Source organism: Meriones unguiculatus, chromosome 11 (assembly GCF_030254825.1).
Source record: "Meriones unguiculatus strain TT.TT164.6M chromosome 11, Bangor_MerUng_6.1, whole genome shotgun sequence".
Lineage (NCBI taxonomy): Eukaryota > Metazoa > Chordata > Mammalia > Rodentia > Muridae > Meriones > Meriones unguiculatus.
The window spans coordinates 46,268,700-46,294,066 of NC_083359.1; the positions used below are offsets into that span (position 1 = coordinate 46,268,700).

General features: G+C 41.8%; 1 protein-coding gene and 1 pseudogene across 1 annotated transcript in view; one reads left to right on the forward strand and one right to left on the reverse strand.

Moving 5' to 3' along the window:
• The first annotated feature begins 3,688 nt into the window (after window positions 1-3,688).
• The window catches only part of Hapstr1 (HUWE1 associated protein modifying stress responses), a 28,544-nt gene continuing 6,865 nt past the window's right edge, over window positions 3,689-25,367 (forward strand). Inside the window, exons 1-3 of the mRNA XM_021644979.2 lie at window positions 3,689-4,277; window positions 4,925-5,005; window positions 15,106-15,381. Of these exons, the coding sequence (XP_021500654.1) occupies window positions 4,052-4,277; window positions 4,925-5,005; window positions 15,106-15,381 (583 nt within the window). The 5' untranslated portion in view covers window positions 3,689-4,051. The remainder of the gene's footprint in view (window positions 4,278-4,924; window positions 5,006-15,105; window positions 15,382-25,367) is intronic.
• On the reverse strand, window positions 18,045-19,594 carry LOC110553198 (dynein light chain 2, cytoplasmic-like; annotated as a pseudogene).

A 25,367-nucleotide genomic window follows, 5' to 3' on the forward strand; every position in this document is an offset into this window, starting at 1 on the left:
GATGAACAGTGTTGTAGAAGTGTAAGCCAAATAAACCATTTCTTCCCCAAGTTGCTTTTGGTTGTGGTGTTTTATTATAGCAACAGTAACCCTGACTAAGACAGTACCCCTCTTATCTGAATGTTTACAAACTGGGTGTGGGGTCACATACCTGTAACCCCAGTACCCAGGAGAGTGGCAGGGCACTTGTTATACATTCCAGGCCAGCCTGCATGACGTAGTGAGTCTCTGTCTCAGAAGAAGAAAACCCAACCCCCCCCCCCAAAAAAAAAAAACCATTCCTGCTGATTTTCAGATTATTAGAAAGACATTCCTCCCTCTCCCCTCAGGTCATTGTAATGACACGTCTATAATCCCACTATTGGGGAGACCTAAGAATTAGGAGCTCCAGTTGGAGGCCAGCCTTGGCTACACAGCAAGACTCCTTCTCAAAAGAGGTGGGTGGGACTAGGGAGCTAGCTCAGTGAGAAAATGCATTTGCTATGCAAGCTTGCAGACTTAAGTTTGAGTTCTGAATGCATGTGAAGTTGACATGACAAAAGGCCTCTGATCTATGTGTTTGTGTGTGTGTGTGTGTGTGTGTGTGTATGTGAGAGAGAGAGAGAGAGACAGACAGACAGACAGACAGACAGACCTGGCAGGTATGCTTACATATACAGCTTGCCCACATGTGCATAACAATAAAGCATAAAAAAGGGAGAGGGCTGGAGATTATCACAGTTGTCTGGAATGCACAAGGCACTGGGTTCTATTCCAAGCACCACATAAACTGGCCTTGCTTAGGGAGACATGCTTGCAATCCAAGTGCTTTGGAGGTAGGTGTGGACCTCAGTGCTGCTCTGTAGTGCTTTAAGAGTCCTTTGCTTCTGGACATGAAATGATGTCCAAATATGTAAAGAGGAAAAGGTTTGAAGAATAGTAACACACAAAATAATCACCTCCCCAGGCATGGTAGCACAGGTCTTTCATCTTAGCACTTGAGAGATAGGGGAATTGCTAGGAGTTCCAGCCCAGTGTGATCATATAATGAGTCCTAGGTCAGCCTGGTCTATGGAGTGAGATCCTGGCTCAAAGCTCAAACCAAACCAGAACAAAACAACCCTCTTTTTCTTTCTTTCGTTTTTCTTTAAAGATTTGTTTATTTTATGTATATGAGTGCTCTCTTTGCATGTATACTTGCATGCCAGAAGGGAGCATCAGATCCCAGTATAGATAGTTGTGAGCCACCAGGTAGTTGCTGGGAATTGAACTCAGGACCTCTGGAAGAGCAAACAATGTTCTTAACCACTGACCCATCTCTCCAGGCCCCTCCCTTTTTCTTTTTAATGTATTCCATTTATTGTGCACATGTGTGTATGATGTATGCATGCCACAGTGTGTGTGTGTGTATCAGAGGGTAACTTTATGGAGTTGGTTCTCCCTTCCACCCCATATGGGTTCAGGAAATTGAACTCAGATCACCAGGCTTTCACCTTCACCCTGGGTTTAGCTGAATCAGGGACACACTCCCTAGGCTGGCCTGGAAATCGCTTTGTAGCCTAAGGGTACAAAAATTTACAGAGATCCTTCAACCTCAGGCTCCAGAGTGCTGGCATTCCTGGTGTGGGCCAGCCCTTCCCTTTGAGGAAGGACACACTTCTAGGACACACACACATACTGGACATACTCATGACTCAGTTCTCAACTGTTACATGTAATTTCTTGGGAACTGGACTGGGGAGGATCTAGCTGAGATAGGCAGAATGAATGACTTACAGTTTTTCATTCTATCTTCTCCTATCCAATAGAAATTTATCTGCGCCTCACTCCCAAGGCAGAGCACCTCCCTTCTTTTGATAGTCCTCTACTCCCTTGATGGGATGCTTTGTCTCTCCCATATTTGACTTTACACCCTGTGGCTTTTGCACAGGGTGTTTTTTTTTTTTTTTTTTTTTTTTTTTTTTTTTTTTTTTTTTTTTTTTGAGACCAGGGCTGCCTCTGAAGTCCTGGCTTACCGGAACTCTGACTTTGTGATGACTTCCCCGAGTGCCAGGACTGTTGGCACTGTGTTCCAGCAAGCCTGGCTGAAGCATAGGGTGTTTTTTACAGGCTGGTTTTGGGCACCTGAATGGTCCAGCCATTGATTTGTGATAATATGTCTTAAACCTCATTGGGGACAAGTTAGGATTAAAACAAAACAAAACAAGGAGCTGGAGAGATGGCTCAGTGGTTATGAGTACAGGCTGCTCTTCCAGAGGACCCAGGTTCAACATCCAGCACTCACATGGCAGCTCACATCAGTCTGTAACTTCAGTTCCTGGGCTTCTGCCACCCTCATATAAATAAACATGCAAGCAAAACACCTATGAACATAAAATAAAAATGAATTACATATAAAAACAATGCAATAAAATAAAATTAAATATATTCTATTTTATATAATACTATAAAAATAAATATAAAATAAATACAATACAAATAAATTACATACAAATACACAAAGAAACACACCCTCATCAGGCGTGGTGGCGCATGCCTTTCGTTCCAGTGCTGGGGAGGCAGAGGCAGGATGATCTCTATGAGTCATGGCAATCCTGGTAAACTACTGGGAGCCCAGGACTACAAAACAAACAAATAACCCAAACCTATTTCAAAAAACAAAACAAAACAAACAAAAAGCGCCACCATACCCGGTTTGAGGAAAAAGGGATTTCAGACAGACCAGAGACTAGGAATTCAGGGAATGCGTCAGGTCAGGGTGAACGGAGGGTGGTTTGGGGAGAAGCCAGAGCAGGCAGGGTCAGGACCTGCAGGGCCTTTCAGGCAGTGCAGATGGCTGTGGCTGTCAGCTTGCAGGTTGAGAGGTCCTGTCATCCCGCAGCCCTGCCCCCAAGCCCCCTCACCAGACTGCCCTCCGGGACTGAGCTGCGCAGGCGCCCGGGTGTCAGCAATTGCACATGGGGGGCGGGGGAGGGACGCAGCAGTGGCACGTGTCCCGGGAGCGTGCCCAGCACCGGTGCGGGGCCGCTGCTGGCGCAAGGCGCTCACGCTGCCAGGCGGCACTGAGGGCCAGCTCCGGCCGGTCCCCTTCTCCTGGAAGCCTCGGTGGCCGTCCCTGGGGAGCCACGCCTCGGGAAAATTTTTCTTTGGGTTCAACTCGCTTTACTTGCCCCACCGGGATTGGGAACCCTGGCGTTAAAACGTGGAGAGCGCGTTGCGAACAGATGTAGCCTGCGCGTCTCAGCAACCCGAAGGGTCGGCACGTAAACACTCGGTGACCGTGGACTTGCCATCCTGTGCAAGGCCCCCTCCGGGTGCGGTCACCCGGCGAGGTCACGTGACTCAGAGCCAGGGGGAGCGGGCGCTGCGCACGCGCAGGTCCTCCGCTACGGCTCCCACTTCTCCTCCTTTCGGCCCCGCTCGGCCGCTCGCAAAGGCTGTCAACTCCTCCTTGCTCCCCAGTCTTCGGGTTCCCTGACATTTACTCCTTGCCCACCCCCGCCCATTGATGGCGGCGGGGCGACAGGCGGCCGGGCCAATGAGCAGGTCGCGCTCAGGGGCCGGCACGCGGGGCCCGTTGCGGCCGGCCAATGGGGAAGGCTGACGACGGGCGCGCCCCAACCGCCTCCTCCCGGGGGCGCCGCTGGCCAGGTGGGCGGCGCTTTCCAAGTCAGCATGTGGGCGGGGGAGGGCGGGGCCCGGCCGCCGCAGAGGCGTCGACGCCGCCGCCGTCGACGACGCTGCTCAGTCTTCGGGGTTGGCTCGGCGGCGCAGGCCGGGCCGGGGACGCCGGGCGGAGAGCGGCGGCGGTCGGAGTGCGGCCGCGGCGCCGAGGGCGGGCGGTAGAGGGGAGCGGGCGAGGCCGGGGCGGGGCGCGGCGCCCCCGAGCGGGGTCGGCGGGCCGGGGGTCCGGGGCGTGCGGGGTGGGGCGCCGGCTCCGCGGTCTTGCAGCCGAGGCCTGGGCCGGCCGCCGGGCTCCTCGTCCCCGGGCCTGTCGACGACGACGCTCCCGCGGGGCCCCCGCCCGAGGAGGACGCGGCGGCGGCGGCCGGGCCGCGGGAGGCCGCGGAGGATGGAGGAGCGGAAGGAGGAGGGCGAGGCGGAGATCCAGGAGCACGGGCCCGAGCACTGGTTCTCCAAGTGGGAGCGGCAGTGCCTGGCCGAGGCCGAGCAGGACGAGCAGCTGCCCCCCGAGCTGCAGGAGGAGGCGGCGGCGGCCGCGCAGCCCGAGCACAAGCAGCAGAAGCTGTGGCATCTCTTCCAGAACTCGGCCACGGCCGTGGCTCAGCTCTACAAAGGTGAGGCCGCGCCGCCATCTTGGCGCCGCCCCGGTCTGCGGAGCTGCCCTCCGCCCGGCGCCCGGCCGGCCTCCCCGGGCCGCGTCGCCCCCGGACCCCGCGGGGACGGCCGCGGGCGCGGAGCGGACGGCCGCGCCGCGGACCCCCTGCCCCCCGGCCCGCCCGCCGCCGCCGTTGGAGCTGCCCGGGGAGGGGGCGCTCCGGTGGAGGACGGGGAGACCCCCGACGGGGAGCGTCCCTGGAGGGTCCCTGCGCGCCGGTCCCGGTGTCCCCGGCCGGATCGCGGGGGTAGGGGAGGAGTCCCTGTCACAAAATGGCGAAGGAGGTGGCGGGGCGGCCCTATTGTGCCCCGAGCCGGCCTCGGGGCGGAGACTGCCAGGGGCGCCTCCCTGCGCCTGCCTGCCGGGCCGCGTCTGCTGCTGGGGCTGTGCTGTTGTCAGGTTCCCCTTCCTCGACCCAGTAACTCCGGTTTCACGCTCCCTTTGGGATCCCCAAACCCTGAACAAAATGGCGAAACCTAATATGGCCGGTCCGGCCCGACTGACGCCCAAATAACATTCTTTTCTTTCTCTGTGTCCGTGTTTGTCTTTTTATCACCCCCACCCCATTGTTTTTTTGTTTTTTTTTTTTTTCCTTTTTGTTTCCAGACCGAGTGTGTCAGCAGCCAGGACTTTCTCTCTGGGTCCCCTTCCAAAACGCAGCCACCGCTGTCACCAACCTCTACAAAGGTAAAGATAACCTTGCTGTACTGCCAGGTTCAGGGAGGAAGGGCAGGTCACGTTCGGTTGGCGGCCCAAGTACTGGGTGTGTTTTCTGCTCTCCCTGTCCAGCTTCTTGCTAACCTTGAATGCCTTGCAACCTGAGAATATCAGTGGTGTTCTAGCTAGATATCCAGCGGCGATTTTTGACACTCTTCCCTCGGGGACGTGCGACAGTGTCTGGAGGATACTTGGTTGTCAGCCTTGAGAGGGGGCTGCTGTTGGCACTGTGATAGTTAGAGACTGCTGGGCCTGCTGGTTATTCTGCGGTGCCTGAGACATCCCCCAGGTCCTACCCGTTAGCAAAGACTTAACCGAGTCTCCAAAGTGCTGAGATGGAGAAGCTCTGCAGTAAAATGCTGCTGAGCCTGGTTTCTGTTTGGAAAAGGCTTCAAGGGAAGTGTTTTTTGTACCACAGAGGTGGGAATCACCAACTTTCAGAACATTCTTAATCTGGCCACTTGGAGCATGGTAGTTTGATAAGCTTTGAACTCCGTTGATTGGAATTGTGCCTGTTGTCCTGTTTCTAGCAGGTTTATCAGATCTTTTCTTTCTACTTTGTAATTGACTGTAAGTGGCATCTGTGATAGTTTTGAATGAATGGCTTTGGGGGTGGTTAGGGGGTGGTGCTTTTTTGGGGTTTATTTTCAGAACTGTGACCGAAGGTGTGTGGGTGTAAGGTCTTGCCATTGTACTCTTGGTAACAATAGGTTTGATTTTGTGCGTTTTTACCGTGTTGGGAATTTGCATGTGATAAAATAACTTGGATTTGATTGGTACTACACACATGTTGCTAAGTGAAAGGACCTTCAAAGGTTAAAAAGCCAGTAATGATAATGGAATTTTGTTCAGTTTAGGTTGAAAGATTATGGAGTGTCCCTGAGTATCAGATTCTTGATGTCAGCATTCTGTAAGAGTTCTAGAAGGGACAGTAATTTTGAGAACTGTTAACTAAAATGTTATTTTAGGGAATGAGAAATTCATAGTCTTGCTGAAGAAACAAAACTTCTTTTTTTTTTTTTTTTGTGATTCAGGTTTGTAGCACAGGTTGGCATAAAATTTGTGGTACTCCTGCCTCAGTGTTGATACTGTTTAGATTACCGGTGTGTACCACCATGCCCTGCTAGACATAGTTTAAATGATTGCTGGTCAGCTTTGATTTTTGATTACTGGTAGCTGGATTTTTAAAATTTTGGTGGAGGGTGTTGGGGATGGAATCCAGGGGCCTAAAAAAAAAAAATGCTAGGTAGTTAGTCAGATGACTGCTGAGTCACAACCCTGGCCCAAGTATAAGTTTTGACTAGTGAATAAATTGATTTTTAGCGTCTGTCAGTGCTTGACGGTCTTGAACATTCTCTTTGGAATAGCTCTTGGTTTTATGTAGATTTAAAAATTTGAAATAATACTTAAATTAAAATCTTAAGAAATTTAACTTTTTTAGTTTATAATTTACATACAACAAAATCACTTTTTAAAAATGTACAATTTCATTTTGATACACATGGTATTAACAAATTGAATATATCTTCCCACCTGATTGCTATATCCTTATGAAATGGCTCCGTTGAGTTAATATTGTAAGTATTAAAAGATCATTGCTTTGCTTTATCTAATTTATTTGTTGTTGTTTTTTTTTTTTTTGATACAGGGTTTTTCTGTGTAGCTTTGGCAGTTCTGGACTAATTTGTAGACTAGGCTATCCTCAAACACACAGCAATCTGCCAGCCTCTCCTTTTTTTTTTTTTTTTAAAGAACAGTTTTAAAAAATGCATTTTATGATGGGTGTAGTGTTGCATGCCTTTAATCCCAGCCCTCAGGAGGCATAGGCAGGTGGATCTCTGTGAGTTCAGCCTGGTCTACAAAGTGAGTCCAGGATAGCGAAGGCTACACAAAGAAACCCCCGTCTCAAAAAAAGAAAAAAAAAAGAGGGGAGATGGTTTGAGCTGGGCAGTAGTGGTGCACACCTTCCATCCCAGTATTCTGAAGGCAGGGATAGATGGATCTCTTGGGTTTGAAGCCAGTCTGGTCTACAGAACAAGTTCCACAGCCTGGGCTACATAGAGAAATCTTGTCTTAAACAAAACAAAAAAACAAAACAAAACCAGAAAAACAAAACCAAAAAAAGGTGGGTTGAATTCTGAAATAATTCTTAGATTATTTCATTTGAAAATGCTGCTTATTGCTGGACATGGTGGCAAATATCTGTAATCCCAGTGTTTGGGAGATTGAGGTAGGAGAATCACTAATTTCAAGTCTACTCTTGTTTCAAAACAGAACAAAATAACAATAACAAATACTTTTCTAAGGTTTCTTTGTTTAGAAAACTTAGAAACATTGCCTTTGTTTGAATGGGACATGTAGTTCCTGGATTACCAGTGTGTATTGATTCTGTTAAATAAAACGTGTCCTGTTAAATAAAACATATGATAGGAATTGGTAAGTTTTGTATGGAATTGGTTCAGCAACATCTTTTTGTTGTATGAAGAACAGATAAATTCCACTTTCATACCTTTTCAACTTTTCAGAGTGTGGCCATTTTAGAATACAGCTTTAAGAATATTTGGTTGGGCCAAGCATGGTGATGCTTACCTTTAATCACAGAGCACCTGGGAGGCAGAGGCAAGCTGGGTTTGAGGCCAGATTGATCTACAAAGTGAGTCCAGGACAGCCAGGGCTATACAGAAACCCTCCCTTGAAAAACAAAAAACAGAAACAAATAAAAATAGAGAATATTTGGCTAACTTAAATAGAACCAATAAAATTAATAAAGTAGTGTCACAAGTGAATTCGCATTAAAGATAAATTTAAGTCAGGTTCACAGTTGTGATGAAATATTTAAATGAAACTGACAAGGAGAAAGACTTTGGAGGGATCCTCCTGAGTGGGCAGTGCTCTCATATTATGTAATCAAGCACTTGATAAACTAAGAATGGCTCATTTGCAGCTTGGGAAGAGTGGTGCTCTATGGTCAATCTTTTAAGTGAGCACACAGGAAGGTCAGAGAGTCGAAGTAGAACCATAACAAAGGGGTTTCTGGGGACCTGTTTATTTGCCTGCCTTCTCATTTTTTTAAGAGTATCTCCTTATGTAGCCCAAGATGGCCTTCAACTCAGTTTTTCTGTTTCCTGAGTGTTGGAATTACAGACAGATCAGTACCATGCCTGGCCAGGGTCCTTTTTTAGAAACAACATACATAATTTTCTTTGAAAGGTTCTATGTTTTCTTTTTGTTTTTTTGAGACACAGTTTCCTGGCTGTCCTGGAACTGTAGACCAGGCTGGCCTTGAACTCACCTGCCTCTCCCAAGTACTGGGATGACAGGTTTGTGCCACCACTGCCTGGTTTATATATATATATATATAAACCATATTAAAAATATATATATATTTTTTGGTTTTTCAAGACAGGGTTTTTCTCTGTAGCCTTAGCTGTCCTGGACTCACTTTGTAGAACAGGCTGGCCTTGAATTTACAGAGATCAGCCTGCCTCTCCCTCCCTGTGTGCTGGGATTACAAGTGTGCACCAGTGGGCCCAGCTCTGGCTTATATTTTCTTACAGGACAAAACATACCCCAATTTAAACAGGACTAAGTATCCAGGTTAAAAATGTTGACCTCCATCTAGTGGGATTGATTGATGATTCAGAATAAACCCTTAGTCTTGCCACTGTGTGAATCCTTACAGACCCAGCCTTGTTTTCCTGTATTGTCTTCTCTTTAGAGTTGTATCTGATGTTACCAGTTTTCATCTGAATCCACTTAGGAATGGGACGACTCTGCTTTTGTTGGCTAGGAATCACTCGATTCTGAAAGTCTTGTGAGAAGACATTGCAGAAGTGGAGTTGGGTATGGTAACGGTGGAGGAAAAAGGGAAAAAAATAAAGTTATATATTTTTTATTTAGGATGTGTTGCATGTCTATACAGAAATCAAAGGATGTACCCTTTGGGAGTTGGTTCTCAAACATGCATCAAACTTAGGTGACCCTAGGGATCTTTTAGTTGCTAGTAAGCTTTTGAAAAATGGACATGCACTTGTGGTTTAGTTGGTATGCAGCTAGAAGGATTTGGAAGAGAAAATAAGTTGGTTTTGTCTCCTTGTTGAGGACAAAATTCAGTAAAGTGGAATGTTTAGGCAGGCCCTAGTGATACAGGCTTGTAAATCCTAGTTACTTGGGATTCTGAGGAAGGAAGGTGGCAAGTTCTGTATCAGCCTGGGCTACAACTAAAAACAAACAAACAAACAAACAAACACCCCTACCTAGAGTCAAGAAACCTTTTCACTCCCTTTAGTTGAAGATATATACACCAAGGAACCAACAATATCTAAGGTATGCTGTTCTCTTTGGAGTTATCAAATCAAAACACCAACCACCTTGATTTTCTTGTCATCATGCCCTTCAAAAAAAAAAAAAAAAAGGCAACAGCCAGTTGATCAAGCCCTCTTTTTGAGGGTCTCACTTGTAGCCCAGGTACTAGGGATGGAACACAGCATGCTAGGTAAATTGGTCTGCCATAGAGCTGTACCACCAGACATGTGTTTGCTTCTTAACTACCTCATTTCAGCTCTCAGTTCTTCATTAGGAAAAGTATTGTATGTAATTAAAAAAAAATACTTTTTTGAGACAATGTTCTTGTTGGTCATAGAATCAACCTTCCACAGCCTCTTGTACTAGCATGATAGGCATTGCTACCATGTCTGTCTCTGAATTCCTTCTTTCGCTTGGGGATGCTTATCCTTAAGATTGGACTGCTGGTTGTCATTCAGGACAAGGTTAGCCTGGATAGTCCCTCTAGGATACAAGGTTATGCTGGGGGGGGGGGGTGGTGGTGTCACAGCTGGTGCCCTAGCTATTTTGTAGCCTTTAGAAACTTCATAGAGGAGAGGTACTTCTCAGGTGGTCCCCTTCCCATCCCCCAACACACCTACATTATTGCTAGTCTAGTATCTGCTTTGTAGCTGTACCTACTTGCTTTGTAGCTGTAGATGACCTTGAACTTCTGATCATCTGGCTTCTAGCTAGGACTACAGACTTGTTTTATCAAGCCGAGTTTACTCCATGTTAGGGATCAAACTTTGCACCTTGTGCATGCCATAATCACTCTACCTGGTCTAACAGCTTAGCTATGTCTCCCAGCCCTAATTGTGTGTGTTTGTTTTTATTTAATTTTTTGAGACATGTGTAATCTGTGTGGAATGTAGACTAGGCCATCCTGAAGCCCACAGAGATCCTCCTGTCTCTACCTCCAGAGTGCTGAGATTAAAGGTGTGGGTCATCACATCTGGCTTTTTCTTTCTTTTTTTTTTTTTTTAAGATTTCATTTATTTACTTTATGTATGAGTGTTCTATCTCAAGAGGGGATCAGATATCAGTATAGATGGTTGTGAGCCGCTGTGTGGTTGCTGGGAATTGAACTCAGGACCCCTGGAGCAGCAGGTAGTGAGTGCTCTTACCTGCTGAGCATCTCTCTAGCCCACATCTGGCTTTTTTCTACCCCCTTCTAGAATTCTGTTTTTCATTTTGTTATACTGGCTATGTGCTGTCTGGCCTTAGGCTGTCTTCAGAATTATGGCAGTTCTCCTGCTTGGTTTATAAGTGTTGTGTGCCAACATTTCTGTTCAAGTGATTTACCTCTACTTTTTACTTACTTTTAAAGCTTAAAAGTAAAAAAAAAAATTTTTTTATGTATGAGTGTTTCGCCTGCATGTTTTTGCATCAAGTGTGTGCATGGTGCCTATGGAAGTCAGAACAGGGCATCAGAATTTTGGGACCTGGAAATAGGAATGATTTATGTGGGTGCTGGGAGCCAAATCTGGGTTCTTTCTTTGTAGGAGCAACAAGTGCTTTAAGACACTGAGCTATCGCTTTAACCCCCTACCTCAAGTGTCTTCTGATGCTTGTTTTAGGGATGATCAGAGCTGTGGGTATCACTGCTGATCTCTTCATTTCCTTTAACAAAAACAAGGCTACAAATATTGTCCAAGCTTTTAGTTTTGTGTAGGCATTTAGGGGTTATTCAGATGTTGATAGTGTTGGTGATCAGGCTTTAACTTATTTTGCACGGTGGAAAGTGCTTAATATGAAAGGAAACAATAGTATTTTTATCTTCTAAAATTGTGTATGAATTACCATAAGCTTTGGCCAGTGTACTTTTTTTTTTTGACAGAATTTCTCAGAGCCCTGGCTTATCCTAGACTTAATTTGTAGACCAGCCTGACCTCAAACTCAAAGAGATCTGTCTGCCTCTGCGTCTAGTGCTGGGATTAAAGGCAGGCACTACCATGCTCCTCTGGTATATCTTTTTTAACAAGCAAACTAAATATAATGAATATGGGAGACAGTATCTGTGTAGCCCCGGCTGTCCTGGAACCCGCTCTGTAGACCAGGCTGGCTTGGAACACAGAGATCTTCCTATCTCTGCCTCTAGAGCACTGGGATTAAAGCAGTGCACCATGCCATCATTGCCCAGCTCACATCCCAATTTCTTTTTTTTTTTTTTTTTAAAGATTTATTTATTTATTATGTATACAAAGTTCTGTCTCCATGTACACCTGAACGCCAGAAGAGGGCACCAGATCTCAGTATAGATGGTTGTGAGCCACCATGTGGTTGCTGGGAATTGAACTCAGGACCTCTGGAAGAACAGCCAGTGCTCTTAACCTGAGCCATCTCTCCAGCCCACATCCCAATTTCTAACAATTATTTCAGTTCAGTGTGTACCTAACCTGTTATCTGTACTCCAAAGGTGAACTGAGCAAAATGAAAATCTATTGCAACTTGGGAGTGCCTATAACAATAGTCAGAGTGTGTTCTGCCTTGAGGTAGATGGTAAAGATTTGTGACTGCTACTGCAAACAGTACCAAGTTTTGAAGCTTTTTCTTATTTTGTGACCTTTCTTTTTGAGACAGGATCTTGCTTTATATAGTAAATAACCTAGACTTTCTTGGAATTCCTGCAGCCTATGCTGGCCTTGAACTTCCTATGGTCCTTCTGCCTTAGTTTCCTAAGTGTTAGGATTGCAGGCATTTGTCACCATGCCTTGTTTATTCTTTCTTAAATTTTTTTTAGGATACAAGCATTTTCAGGCCAATGAGATGACTCAGTTGGAAAAGGTGCTTGTTCTCAAATCTGAGGACCTGAGTTTGATCACTAGGATTCACAAGGTGGTTCTGATGCTTGAGCATGTGCCTATATATGCCTGAGCAGAACAAACAAACAATCTGTTAAAGTTAGCATTTTTTGTGTGGACCCATTGGTCCCCTTTTAAATTGCAGGCTAATTTATATAGGATTAAGTTGATTCGGTGACTTACTTTGTATTTCTCTACTTGGTTTTTTTTTTTTATTTTTATTTTTGGTGTGTGTGTGTGTATGTATATATGTATGTTTTATCCATATCCACAATTTGTGTTTTTTTGTTAATGCTTCTCTGAAACGTAGAAGAGGCCATAGTAACGTTCTATAGAATTCTTGTCCAGAGTTGAATGGTTTCTTTACTGAGAATTTGTACTATAGCTAGGTGTGGGATTATGCAAGTTAGTTATTTAGGACTAAGTTATATCAAATGTGGAAGGAACATCGCTCAAGACATGGTTAGTTATCTAAACAAAAACTTCACAAAGAGGAGGACAAGAATTAGGCCAGGGAGGCTATAGCCTTTGGTTCCCATCTTTCTGGATAAAGATTAGGAAAATACATAGGAAATGAAGAAATATTACTTGGTTTCAGGTACTAACCTGAAACTTAGTGACTACAGGGGAGTTGTGTTACTAAAATGAAAAAAAGTTTCATTTTGGCTTTACCTCCAATTCTTCTGTTCCTAATAAGAACATTACTTTTAGACTGATGTAGCTCAGTTGGTTGAATGCTAGCATGGTCAGTGAGGTCCTGGATAAAATACAGCACCATATAAAATAGGTGTAGTGGCATATGTCAGCAAACCTAGCTCTTAGGAGATGGAGGGCATCCTCATTGGAAGTGAATTGCAGGTCAGCCTGGGCTATTGAGACCCTGTTTAAAAAAACCCAAGTTCTTGTTTTTCCTTACTTGTTAGATTGTAGATGGTCAGTTTAAATTTAACTTTAGATCTCAATATTTTGTGGTTAGTAATCTTTAAAAGTGTTGTTTTGATCTAGTATCTCTTAGGTTTGTAAAGAAGACTGAATTTTTTGTTTTTGTTTTTGTTTTGTTTTGATTTTTTTTTAAGAAGTGGGTTTTTGGTTATGGAACTCTGCCTCTTAACTTAGCAATGGACAAGTCCCTTTGAGTTTCAGTTCTCAATTGGGATACCTGCTTTGCTGACTCACAGAGTTTTGTAAGTAAAAAACATGAAGAGGTACTCAGTGGCAGAATATGGATATATCATGTACAAGGATTGAACTTTAGTACTAAAAAACAAAAACACACCCTAATGAAATTTGCATCTGAATTAGGCATGAAGGTACTACACAGAGTGTTTGTTCCTAGTGCATGCCACTACAGTGCTGGGACAAACAGACTTTAAAAACTCTTGATTTACAGCTGGGGGTGGTGGCACACACCTGTAATTCTAGCACTAAGGGAGGCAGAGGCATAAAATAAGTCTTGATTTTCATATATAATTATATATGATGAACAGTCTTATATACATATATATGATTTTTGTATATACATATATATGAAAATGGAGATTTGTTAAAATACATTCTTATAAAAGATATATAGTATATATTTTTTTGGGACAGGGTTTCTTTGTGTGTCCTGGACTGGCTTTGTAGTCTTGAACTACAAAGATTCACCTATCTCTGCCTTGCCCCCATGCCTAGCTTCTCATTTTATATTTTGAAACAATTTCTTTAAATGAAATGTACCATTTACTGTGGCTGTTGTAAATAAGGAAATGAGTGTGTTACGGTTAAAGGGTGGGTTTGCAATTTTATATTGTTGAGACTTTATCTTACCTGGAGGCTTATGGCCCTTTTCCATAATGGCTTTGGTTTTGGTAAAGTCGTTTGGGGCACAAGACTACAGTTTCTGTGCCCTGGGTTTTGAGCTGGACGTCTGAAGTTCAAACAGGCTATTGAGTTTTCAGACAGAGCTATTTCATCAAAACAGTGTGTTGCTAACAAATATAACTCATTCTTTTGTGTATGTGTGTTTCCACATGCATACTCAGTTTCTCTTTTTTTTTTCCCCCCATTTTTGAGACAGGGTTTTCTCTGTGTAGCCTTAGTTGTCCTGGACTTGCTCTGTAGACCAGGCTGGCATTGAACTCACAGATCCACCTGCCTCTATGTTCCAGCCCTGGGATTAAAGGTTGTTAGCCATCACGTCTGGCTTTAATTCATTCTTGAAATATTTTCTTAAGCATAAGCCTCTCCAATTAGCTTGAAGAAGAGTATTACCTTAGGTAGGGAGGGTTTCTAGAAACCTGATTGCTTGGATTTTATACTTTCCTTTGGTCTCAAGGGATAGGATTATCGTGCTTGATTGATTTCCTTAACAGACTGCTCAGCTCTTTCAGAATCACTGAAGCTCTCAGAGCTTTTCAAGGTCACTCAAGTTTATCTACTTCTAAGGATGGCCTTCCTATCTTTCCAAAGTGCCTTGTGTGTATGTACACTGTTTTCCTTTAAGATGGAGTTCATATAGTTGAGGAAATGGAAAATCAGCAGGTACTGATTGACATACTGACTTGGATTCTAGCAGTGACACTGGAGAAATGATCTCACTCTTTGCTTTTTTATTAAAAAAAAAAAAATCTCTATGCACCTTGAACTTAGACCTTGAGGAAGACCAGGCTGGCCTGGAATTCACAAGAGATTTGCCTGCTTCTGCCTCCCTGTGCTGGTGCTGGGATTACAAAAGGCGTGCACCACCACACTCAGCTTGATTTAGACTTTTAAGATTAAATGTTTTACTTTTTAAACATGACTAAGGTACATTTTAGATTATTAGATTACTTGTGGGTGTAGAATGTTTACAACTTCTAATTCACTTTGGTTAACGTATAAAGTGGTTTTCTTTAGGAGCAAATATAGCATGGCTGTAAATGATGATCACTGCATGTTTTTCTTTTCTATTTTTTCTAATAGAAAGTGTGGATACCCATCAGCGAAGTTTTGATATTGGAATTCAGATTGGCTATCAGCGACGCAATAAGGATGTGCTGGCCTGGGTTAAAAAGCGCAGAAGAACTATTCGTAGAGAAGATTTGATCAGCTTCCTGTGTGGAAAGGTTCCTCCACCACGAAATTCTAGAGCTCCCCCAAGACTGACTGTAGTGTCCCCTAACCGAGCTACTTCAACGGAAACTAGCTCATCTGTAGAGACTGATTTGCAACCCTTCCGGGAAGCCATAGCTCTGCATGGTAAAGCCGTTTAAACATACTTCTTTGGAAAATGATTAAGAGTGTGCCTGTGGACCCATTTTCATGTTTAGGGATAGGCCCAGATATGGTCTGTTTTGTCTGTAGTAAATACTTGTCCTAGAAGTGTTGAAATTGAATGCAAGCTAAGAGCATACATTGGCAGCCCATCTGAAAGGTTAGTTTGAGCTTATTAGCATTATAGTACTCATTTCTACAACACTGAATTCATTGTTTTTCACTCACCTGTTATACACGTTTTCTTAGTCACCTTGAGTCAAAGGGCAAATCCTTGTGTCTTAATAAGAATTCTTTTAGTTACAGTTACTTGGAGTGCCAAGTAAAGCAGCCAGTTGTTGAGTTGGTTCTCATGGGAACCAGGAATTGTCTTTAACACCTTTGATTATGTAGTATATATAGAGAGAGTTGATAACCCAGGGGAAGGAGGTTAGAGGAGTCGTTCTCCCTCTGTTGGCTGTTCCTCAGAGCCTTATTGTTTAGGTGGATAGGACTGTGAGAAGAATAGCCAATGGCCATGTTATCACTATTCCCCATCCCAGACCTGTCATGCAAATGTGTTCTTGGCTTAGAGGATTTGGTGTTCTTGGAGAGTCAGAGAAATGTCCTCAGTGATATCTCTGTTGTTGCTCTCTACTGTTGTTGCACTGCAGACTTCCATATGAAATAGAGAGGGTTACTTACTGGATGACATTTGTTAGACTGTTGTGAAAGTAACACCAACCATGTAAGAGTTGTTTGAAACCTAGATGCCCATATGATCAAACAGGTGACTAGGTAGGAGTGAGTTAGGTCAGGCATCCTATTAACAGTTTACATTTTTAAGCCATATAAATGGTCATAGGTCATTTAAAATAAAGCGATTCTGCTAACAGTGGGATATGTATAAATGGCTTCTATATCATGGAAACTTTAATGAATATAGAGACCATATTCCTTTTGGCAGCCAATCTTTATTTTCTTGTGTTCCTAATGAAAAGCTGGAAGCTAGAAAAGTGTCACCTTCCCTCCACCACACTTCAGATTGATTTATAAGTTAAAGCACTTATTTCAAGAAGAAATTTGTATGAATGCAATTCTTAATACTGCATGCTATTCAGAACTCTTGAAACTCAGGCAAAAATGAGTTAGTGTCCTGTCCCTGACACTGGGTTAGTTTGTTACATATTTCTCCTTAAGTTTAGAAAACTTAAAGAGTTGCGTATAATATGTCAGATTGATTAGTGAGTGGCAACATGTGATATAGTTTCCTTTTTTAAATATTGTCATTTTCTTCAAGTGTAGTTTGATTGAATTCATACTTTAAATATTTCTCCAGCATACTATTCTGCAGAAACAGTTTTATAAAACAGAAGCTGTGCTTGTTAGAAAACTATGCCAGAGTATATGTGGTAAAAGGGCAACCCAGAGTCCGTGAGGAAACAAATTGCCCTGCTCTTAAGTGCCATTGCATTGTTTCAGATCAGATCTGCTTAACCTTGAGTTATTATTACTTAAACTTTGAGAATTTTGTAAGATACAGTTGTATAAAGAACTATTACTTATGCTATAGTTAGGATGGCATTAATAAGCATAAATATTAAACCAGTAAAAATTTTGACTGGTGAACTTACAGTAAAGCACTAATACATTTTTGAGCAGAGTGTACTTTTTTTTTTTTTTTGACAGATTTAGGGCCTCTTCAAAGAATCTTTAGAAACAATTATACTTGAATGTTGTGTTCTAATGGCTCTATTGAGAAGGCTGGTCTGATTTGAGTGTTTGAATGAGGGTAATTGGATTAGTAAGAGGGCATTGTTAATTAAATGGTAAGGTAGACAAATGACTGTATGGTATCTTTATCTGATTTGTAATGAACTCTTAGGTAAGGTGATTAAAAAATGTGTTTGGAAACATCTTAATTAGGGTAGACAAAATAATACCAGAATTTTTTTATGTATAATTTGCATAGTAAGTTTTGAAACACAAAGTCAAATTAGAGTTTTTAGTGTACTGCATTGATGAGTGAGTCTAAATTTATGAAATTTTAGAGCAAGGAGGGAGGGAAAAAGAAATTTTAGGTGAATTTGCATTTGCATTAGAAGCAAACATGATGTTCATCTTTTTATGAAACACATCTCTTAGGTATGTTCATTAGTTCCTGGAAGCCATCCACCACCAACACCTCCAAAATAAGTAAATAAAAGATCTACCGAACATCTATCTTTATATTGGGAGAAAAATAGCAGGGACTTTTGAGGTGATTGCAGACATATAAACTGGAGTTTCCTGTAGGCAGGGTCAAGAAGAACTCCTGAGAGGTAACTTCATCAGCTGTGTAAAGCTTGGTGTAAACTTAGGTAAAGTTTTAGTTAGAAGTGAATTCTGTTTCAGTGTTTCCAGCAGACTTGATGTTTTTTTTTTTTTTGTCTGTTTGTTTTTTGTTTTTGTTCTTTTGAAAGGAATAGAGTAAGAAAGACTGCAGGGAATTATAAAATAGGAAATAAAATACACATAAGATACTTTACACATTGTTTTATAAACTTAAAATATTACAAAGGATGATGTCTTGTGTAGAACAAAAGGCTGAAGATTTTAGTCAGTATTGTTAACTTAAGGACACAGTCCTTGTTAATGGATGGATCACTCATTATTTGGCAGTCATCCTTTTAACCCGATTTGAACAGAAGAATGGCCACTTGACCCAGGTAGAAGTAGGTAAAGTGTTTGGTTTCCTGCATCACATTAACTGCTGAAAGAATGGAGGAGCATGCTGCAGTGCTACATGGAGTGGTACTTTCTGTCAAATTCCTTTTTGATAAAGGGCACAGTATATCCTTTTCTGTATTAAACTTTTCCAGTGCCAGAGTAGCACACTCCCAAGTCCTGTTGCACCTCTTTTGACACATCTGCAATTTTGATCACTGCAATTTTGATCACTGCCTTCTCATTTACGTGCTAGAACATGGTTACTTAGTGAGTTGGGCTGGGGAGGGGTTGGCATTACTCAGGCTGGAAAGGAAAGGAGATAGGATCTTAACAGAAGCTGTGGTGCCTCAAGAGCAATGGTTCTCAGCTTATGGGTTGCAACCCCTTTGGGGGATGAATGACCCTTTCACAGGGTTGTCTAAGATCATCAGAAAACAACCATATTTACATTGCATTTGATAACAGTAGTGAAAGTACAGTTATGAAGTAGCAACAAATACTAATTTTATGGCTGAGAGTCCCCATAACACAAAAGAACTATATTAAAAGGTCAACAGCACTAGGAAGGTTGAGAACCACTGCTCTCAAGGATTATTTTGTTGTTTTGTTTTGGTATAAGGTCTGCATAGCCCTGGCTGTCTGGAACTGTAAATCAGGCTGGCCTCAAATTCAGAGACCCATCTGCTGGGATTAAAAGTGTGCACCTCCACTTACTATTTTGTTTTTGATTTTTTTTTTTTTCTATAGACAAGGTTTCTCATATCCAATAGCCCAGAAAAGTATTCCAGCTAATGCTTATCAAACAGCTTCAGTCAAAACCGAATGGTGGTTAGCAAAGATTAACCTGTGCTTTATTTGGGCCTTTTCCTGTAGAATAGTACTTATTTTCTAAAGTGTAATGTAGGACTTAGTTATTAGATGTTACATTAACTCAAAGTACAATAGATAGGCTTGTGCTAAATTGATTTTTTTTTGGTCTTGTTTAATTTTCATCTTAAAATAACATTGAAAATCTACTGAGAGATTATACCACTTTCTCCTTTTTATATAAACAATTCATGTAGACCAAAAATGCTCAAGAGTACTTTGGTTTATGTTCTGCCTACTTTTTTCTTGTAGGGTGTCTACTTCTTTTTACAGGGTCAAAAGAAGTAGACACCCTACTTTTTACGTGGGCGTCTGACTTTTTTTTACAGGGTCTAGAACTCTGGCTGCTACTTTCTGCAGGCTCTTTGAGGACCCTTTTACTCTTAGTTTTCACACTTACACTTGTCATTTATAACTCTCTAGGGTACCCATCATGGTTTTTGTTATTTTCTTTGTTTTGTTTTCTGCACATCCCTCAGGGTATCCATAAGAATTTGTCATAAATGACATTTCCTATTTTTCCTCTTTTTCAGTACTAGGGCTTAAACCTAGGGCCTTGTGTATGCTAGGCAAGTGCTGTGCTACTGAATTGTACATCAGATAACATTTCACACTAAACTCAGCAAATACATACCATCTCCATGTACCTAATCAGCAGTCTGTGTAGTGTCTAGAAATAGATACGTGAAGAGTGCTTCCATTTTCTGTTGAGACAATCAGTTGGATGATTTATTCTAATGTCTTGAAGATTATTGGGGGGACAGAAAGGGGAATACCTCATAGTTTTAGCATGCCTGTGGGTTTGAGGAAGGATCTCTTGAGGAGGTGTGTTTGGGCTTGGGGAGATCTGTTATTGCTCTTATTTCTTATTTCTGATGTGATTTAGGTACCAGACACTGCTCTTTCTTTCTTTTTTTTTTTTTTTTTTGAGACTAGGATGTATTTAATTAACCTAGAACACAATGCTGGGCAATAGTTACTTCATCCTAAACCTCCAAGCCTGCATAGCTTCCTCCCATTCAGATTTTCGCACATTATACTTGCTTTTAGTTATATCTTAGGTCTGTCCATCTCTCCTAGTGGTTCCAAGTCCTCTCCTACCGATCTCTTCTCTGACTCCCCAGACGCTGCTTTTATTAAACCATTGGACTGATCTTTTCACCTCCATACTCTTCTGACTCTGTAATTGCTCTGTTTAACCTTTTAAGTCCTGTGGTTTTACAAGGGCAAGTAGAAACACATTGTAGTCTGGTTTTGATCTGAGATCAATATTCCAGCCCTACTTGAATCTCTTGTTCTTTTCACAAATCTCATTTACCTGTTTATACTGCTAAGGCTCATCATGTGACTTGTGACACAGCTTTTCTTCTTTCCATTTTCATCACATCATTTTTAACCCAGGCTGGATTTGAATTTATGACCTTCCTGATTGATTTTCTTGAGTGCTAGGATTACAAATGTATACTAACTACCACATCTGGATCGACCTTCCTTCCTTCCCTCTTTCCTTCCTTTCTTCCCTCCGTCCCTCCCTCTTTTTCTTTCTTCCTTCTCTTCCTTTTTTTCCCTTCCCTTCCCTCCCTCCCTATTTCTAATAACTTTCAACTCCTGATCTTTATGCCTCCATCTCAAATTCTAGGATTACAGTCTTGTGGCTTTTTGTTTTGTGTGTTTTTTGTTTTTAAGTATAGGTATTGTAGTGATACAATCTTGATAGCTTGCAGTCAATATGGAGATTTGTAGAAAGGTGGCCTTGATCTCTGAGTGCTCTTCCTGTCTGTAGTACAGAGATTGTAAGTTTATGTCATTTTCCTGGCTTTCCATTCTTAGAGCTTTTCTTGAACAGGGTCTTACTGTGTTTGCATATACTGTACTTTCTTGATGATTGAAGCCATATTGTGCCATTTCCTTTGGCTTTCATTGAACCTAGCAAAGAATAGGGTATAATTGTGGTTTTGAATTTACCATAGGGATGAGTACAGAGGTCTAAGAAGTGGTTGTAAGCACTGTGGGGACTGAGAACCTTTTGGAAAGTGGGGGAGAGTAACCTGTGTGCCTATATAATTTTTGGAAAGAATCTTACATTAGAACAACTGATTTGCTGGGCTTAAGAATGAAACCACAAAAACTAGTCATTTTTAAAATTTTTGGTTTTTTTTATTTTTTTATTTTTTATTTTTTTATTTAAACAGAGTGTCTCTGTGAAGCCTTGGCTGACCTGGTACTCTGGAGAGTAAGCTGGCCTCAAACTTACAGAGATCCACCTGCCTCTGCCTCCCAAAGTTCTGGGATTGATTAAAGGTGTGTGCCACCACCACCTGGCTAGTCTTTTTTTTTTTTTGTTTTTAACATTACGTTTTTAAAGAGTTTTTTACATGAGTACTACTGTATTTACATCATTTCTACCCCACTCTCTTTTCTCTCCGATTCCTCCATGTCCCCCCTCTCAAATTTGAATTCTTTAATTACTGTTTTATATATGTATATGTATTTATAACCTGTTGAGTTTATTTAGGTTTGCTCAATGTATTTTACATGTGTTTAGGGATGACTACTTGGGATTGAAGACTTAATTCTTCTCAGCAATTGACTACCTGTAGCTTTTCATTTAGGGGTTAGTTATTATGATAGTTCCCTGATCTACCATGGAATGCCAACTGGTAGTGTGACTGTGCAGGTCTTGTTGAGAGCTAGTCTTTGTGTATACTTTAAGGAAATAAGATTTCTTTATTTTGTGTATACTTTTAAAAAGATTTTGTTTGTCTTTGAGGGTCTTTGGGGTTTGCTCTCACTGTGGAGCCTGGGTTGGTCTGGAGCTTGCTTGTAAAATAGGCTAGCTTTGAATTTTTAGCTACTGATCCTCTTACCTCTACCTCTTACGTGCTGGGATTGCAGACCAAGGCCGTTTTAGTATGCTGTGTATCAACACCAAGCCCAAGGCTTCCTCATTTAATGTACACCTACTGATGGAGGACGGCTAGAGCAGGTTAGTGAGAGAGTAGGTTTTTTGGGATCTTTCTGCCTCTATAATTTTTTTTCTCCTGCCCATTGTGCCTCTGTTTATAGTTTTAGGGTGTTTTCTATTGCCCATATTTTTTTTCCTCCAGGGCTTGGGAGGGTGGGAAAGATCTTGAGGCAATTTCAGAAAACATTTAAATTTTGTGGGAGTTTCTTATATCAGTGAATCTGGATGACCATCTTTGAAAATGGATGCCTGATGGCCAGCTTTATATTTTCTTGGTTTATTGTGATAGGATGTTTTTATGTGTAGGTCATAATGTTCTATGCAACCTTGGGCAATGTGCTGAAGAGCTCTAATGCCATCTTTGTGACAGTGATCTCCAGTGTGTGAGAACAACCAGATTGCTTACCTGTCCCTCTGTGACCCTGTGTAAATTATCTTGCTGATGATAGACACAACTGTCTTTCCTGCCTGTAGTAAATTACAGCTGTCACTCCATAGAGTTAATTTGAAGCTTTATTTTTACTTTTTTTTTTTTTTTTTTGGATTTTCAGATAGGGTTTCTCTGTGTATGTAGCCTGTCCTGGACTTGCTTTTGAGTGCTGGGATTACAGGCATGTGTCACCACCACCTTGTTGAAACTTTATTTTTTATTTTTTGTAAATATTACATATTTACAGTATACATATATATTTACCTCCTGCAGAGGTCAGGAGAAGACATTGGATTTTGTGAAACTGTAGTTACAGATGGTTGTGCTGGGAATCAAACAGGCCCTTTAGCAGCCAGTGCTCTTAACCTCTGAGCTATCTCTCCAGCCTCTGCTTTAGTGTGTGTGTTTTCCTCTTGTTTATTTATTTATTTTTGGTTTTTCGTGACAGAGTTTCTCTGTGTAACCTTTGCTGACTTGGACTCACAGAATTCTGCCTCGTAGGGTCTGGGATCACAGGTGTGTGCCACTGCACCCAGATTTTCCCTGTTTATTACTTGCTAAAGTCTTGAGGATGGTTCTTGTGGAGAAGTTAGGGAAGTTGATTGTGAGTCACCCTTTTCAAGCTAGTGCTGTTTGGAGAGCCTTAGGCTGAAGTCTTAAGAGTTCATCACAGTTGTCATCGTGTTATCAGGTGCAGGGGTGCAGAGTTGGAAGGTGCATACATTCCAGAGACCAGGCTTGTTCCCCCAACAAACTTCGCTCATCTGCTGTTAGATTCTCCATCATCTCATAATATAGGTGGTCATTGTTGCTAACTCTGGTACACATTGACTCTCAATACTTTCATTCCAAAAATTATTTTGATGATATTCTTGACTTTTGTGCTAGACTTAAACCCATTGGGCTTAAGTTGTTCTAGAAGTATTTACTATTTCAGATTCAGGCCTACAGAGTCTAGTGTTTGTTAGGCACTGGTGAGAATCATTGCTCTTAATTGGCGTTTAGGTTTAAATAGCATATTCTCAATCTTAGGTTCTTTTTGGGTTGAAAAGTCAGTGAACTGTGGGAAGGACTTGTAAACACAACAGCAGAGCCTTCATGATACACTGGAAAATTAAAAGAGAAATTAAAGAGATACTTGGTTGTAATTACTATATCTATTTTTTTCTTTTCTGGAGACAGTGGTCTCACTGTACATACATACTTGGCTGGTCTGAAATTTGTTATGTAGACCAGTGTGGTCTTGAACTTCTGAAGTTCAGGGGGGTCTCCTGCCTCAGTTTTCCCAGTTATTGCGCTCCACCCTTGAGTGATAGATGCCCCAGTCTTTGGAAAGGTGTCTTTTAAGAAAGACTACTTGGTGAGCTAGGACAAGTCTTCTTAGTGTTGAAGGTGGAAGCCCTTTTGGCTTGACAACCCTTTGTTTTCTCTGTGGATGTGTTACAGGTTTGATTTCTCCAGCTTAAAATGAATGTATGCACACGTGTACACACACACACACACACACACACACACACACACACACACACGTGTTTATTGCCTTCCTATAAATAGTACTTAGAGTGAATACCAGGTGCTATTTTGCAGACACAGGGACAGGTGACTGAAGATGACTAATCTTAAGGAATGTCTGGTCTGGTAAAATCAACATCCTGAAGAATGTAAGCCTAAGGAATCAGTCTGAGGCACAGTGTGTGTGTGTTTCATTTGGTGGGGCATAAAAGTCTAATAAACCTTGTGATACTTTGTCTTCCTTGCTGTTTCTGAATGGATATGGGCCTTGTATGTGCTAGGTAAGCACATAGCACTGAGCTCCATCCCTAGACACATCCTTAGCATAAGTCAATTAAGTTCCTTGGCAACTCCTTGGGTCTAGAGAATCTGGGTGTGGGGCCTATAAAAATAAAATGTAGTCACTGGAATTTTGATTTAGTGGTAGAAAGTCTCACAAGAATTCTTATCTGGAATTCCTATTCATCACACACAAAGCTTATACAGCTTTCTTCTTTACAAAGGAGAGGTATGACTTTAGGCAGCATGAACCAGTCCAGTTTTCTTCTTAGTACAGATTCTGATTGAATAGTGATTCTGTTGAAACATTTTTTGGCTTACATGTGGTAGAGAGATTTTTAAAGAGATAACTACATTCAGGGGAACTGGTAAGTTACTAGTACTTGAAAGAAGGAAACTTTGGTTTCCTTCCTTTCTTGCCTCATTCTACCATTCCTTCTGATGATAAAGCAAAAACAGGAGAACTATGTCTTGAGAGCTAACATAGGTGCTTAAAAGTTCTTAAAGTAATGAGATAGAATAGAAGAAACTTCTTCAATTTTTATGGCAAAGGACTGGTTAGAACCAACCTTTGAGGGTTTGTTTGTTGTCTGTTCTTTTAAGGTCTACTCCCCTACCACACCTTTTTTTCTCTTGAGGAAACACACTCCTGGTGTGTGGAATACTGTAATGCTTGTTGAATATTGAAGCTAGGTGCATCTTAAAGTACTTGAACTGTTAGTATCTATTCAAACAGTCTGAAAAACATGCTTGGAACTTGATGTAAGAGATTTCACCACCAGAGCAATCTTTTAATCATTTACATTTGATTATAGCATCTCGTGCCTTTGCATTATTTCTGAACAATGTTTTTACATTGGCTTTCCTTTAAATAAACCAACCCCAAAGACCAAGAAAATACAGTAGGGTGCTTATAGTAGCATTAGTATCACATTGAAAAATTGGTATCGTCTGTACAGTAAGGATAGACGTTAGATTAAATAACCAAAGATACTGGAGATAGATTAACCTTCCAATATTAACACAGAATTTTTTTTAAACTTGTAATAATATTTTGTTGGATATTACAGTGGAAAATAAGTCTATGTAGGTCTCAATTTACTTACCCTAGTAAGTATTATTTAGTAATATGTTGGTAGCTATTAAACAGTGAGTTTCATTTTGGAGAACTTCATAAAAGCAAAAAGTTTCAGTATCTTGTGATTTTACTTTATAGGAACAAATGCAACC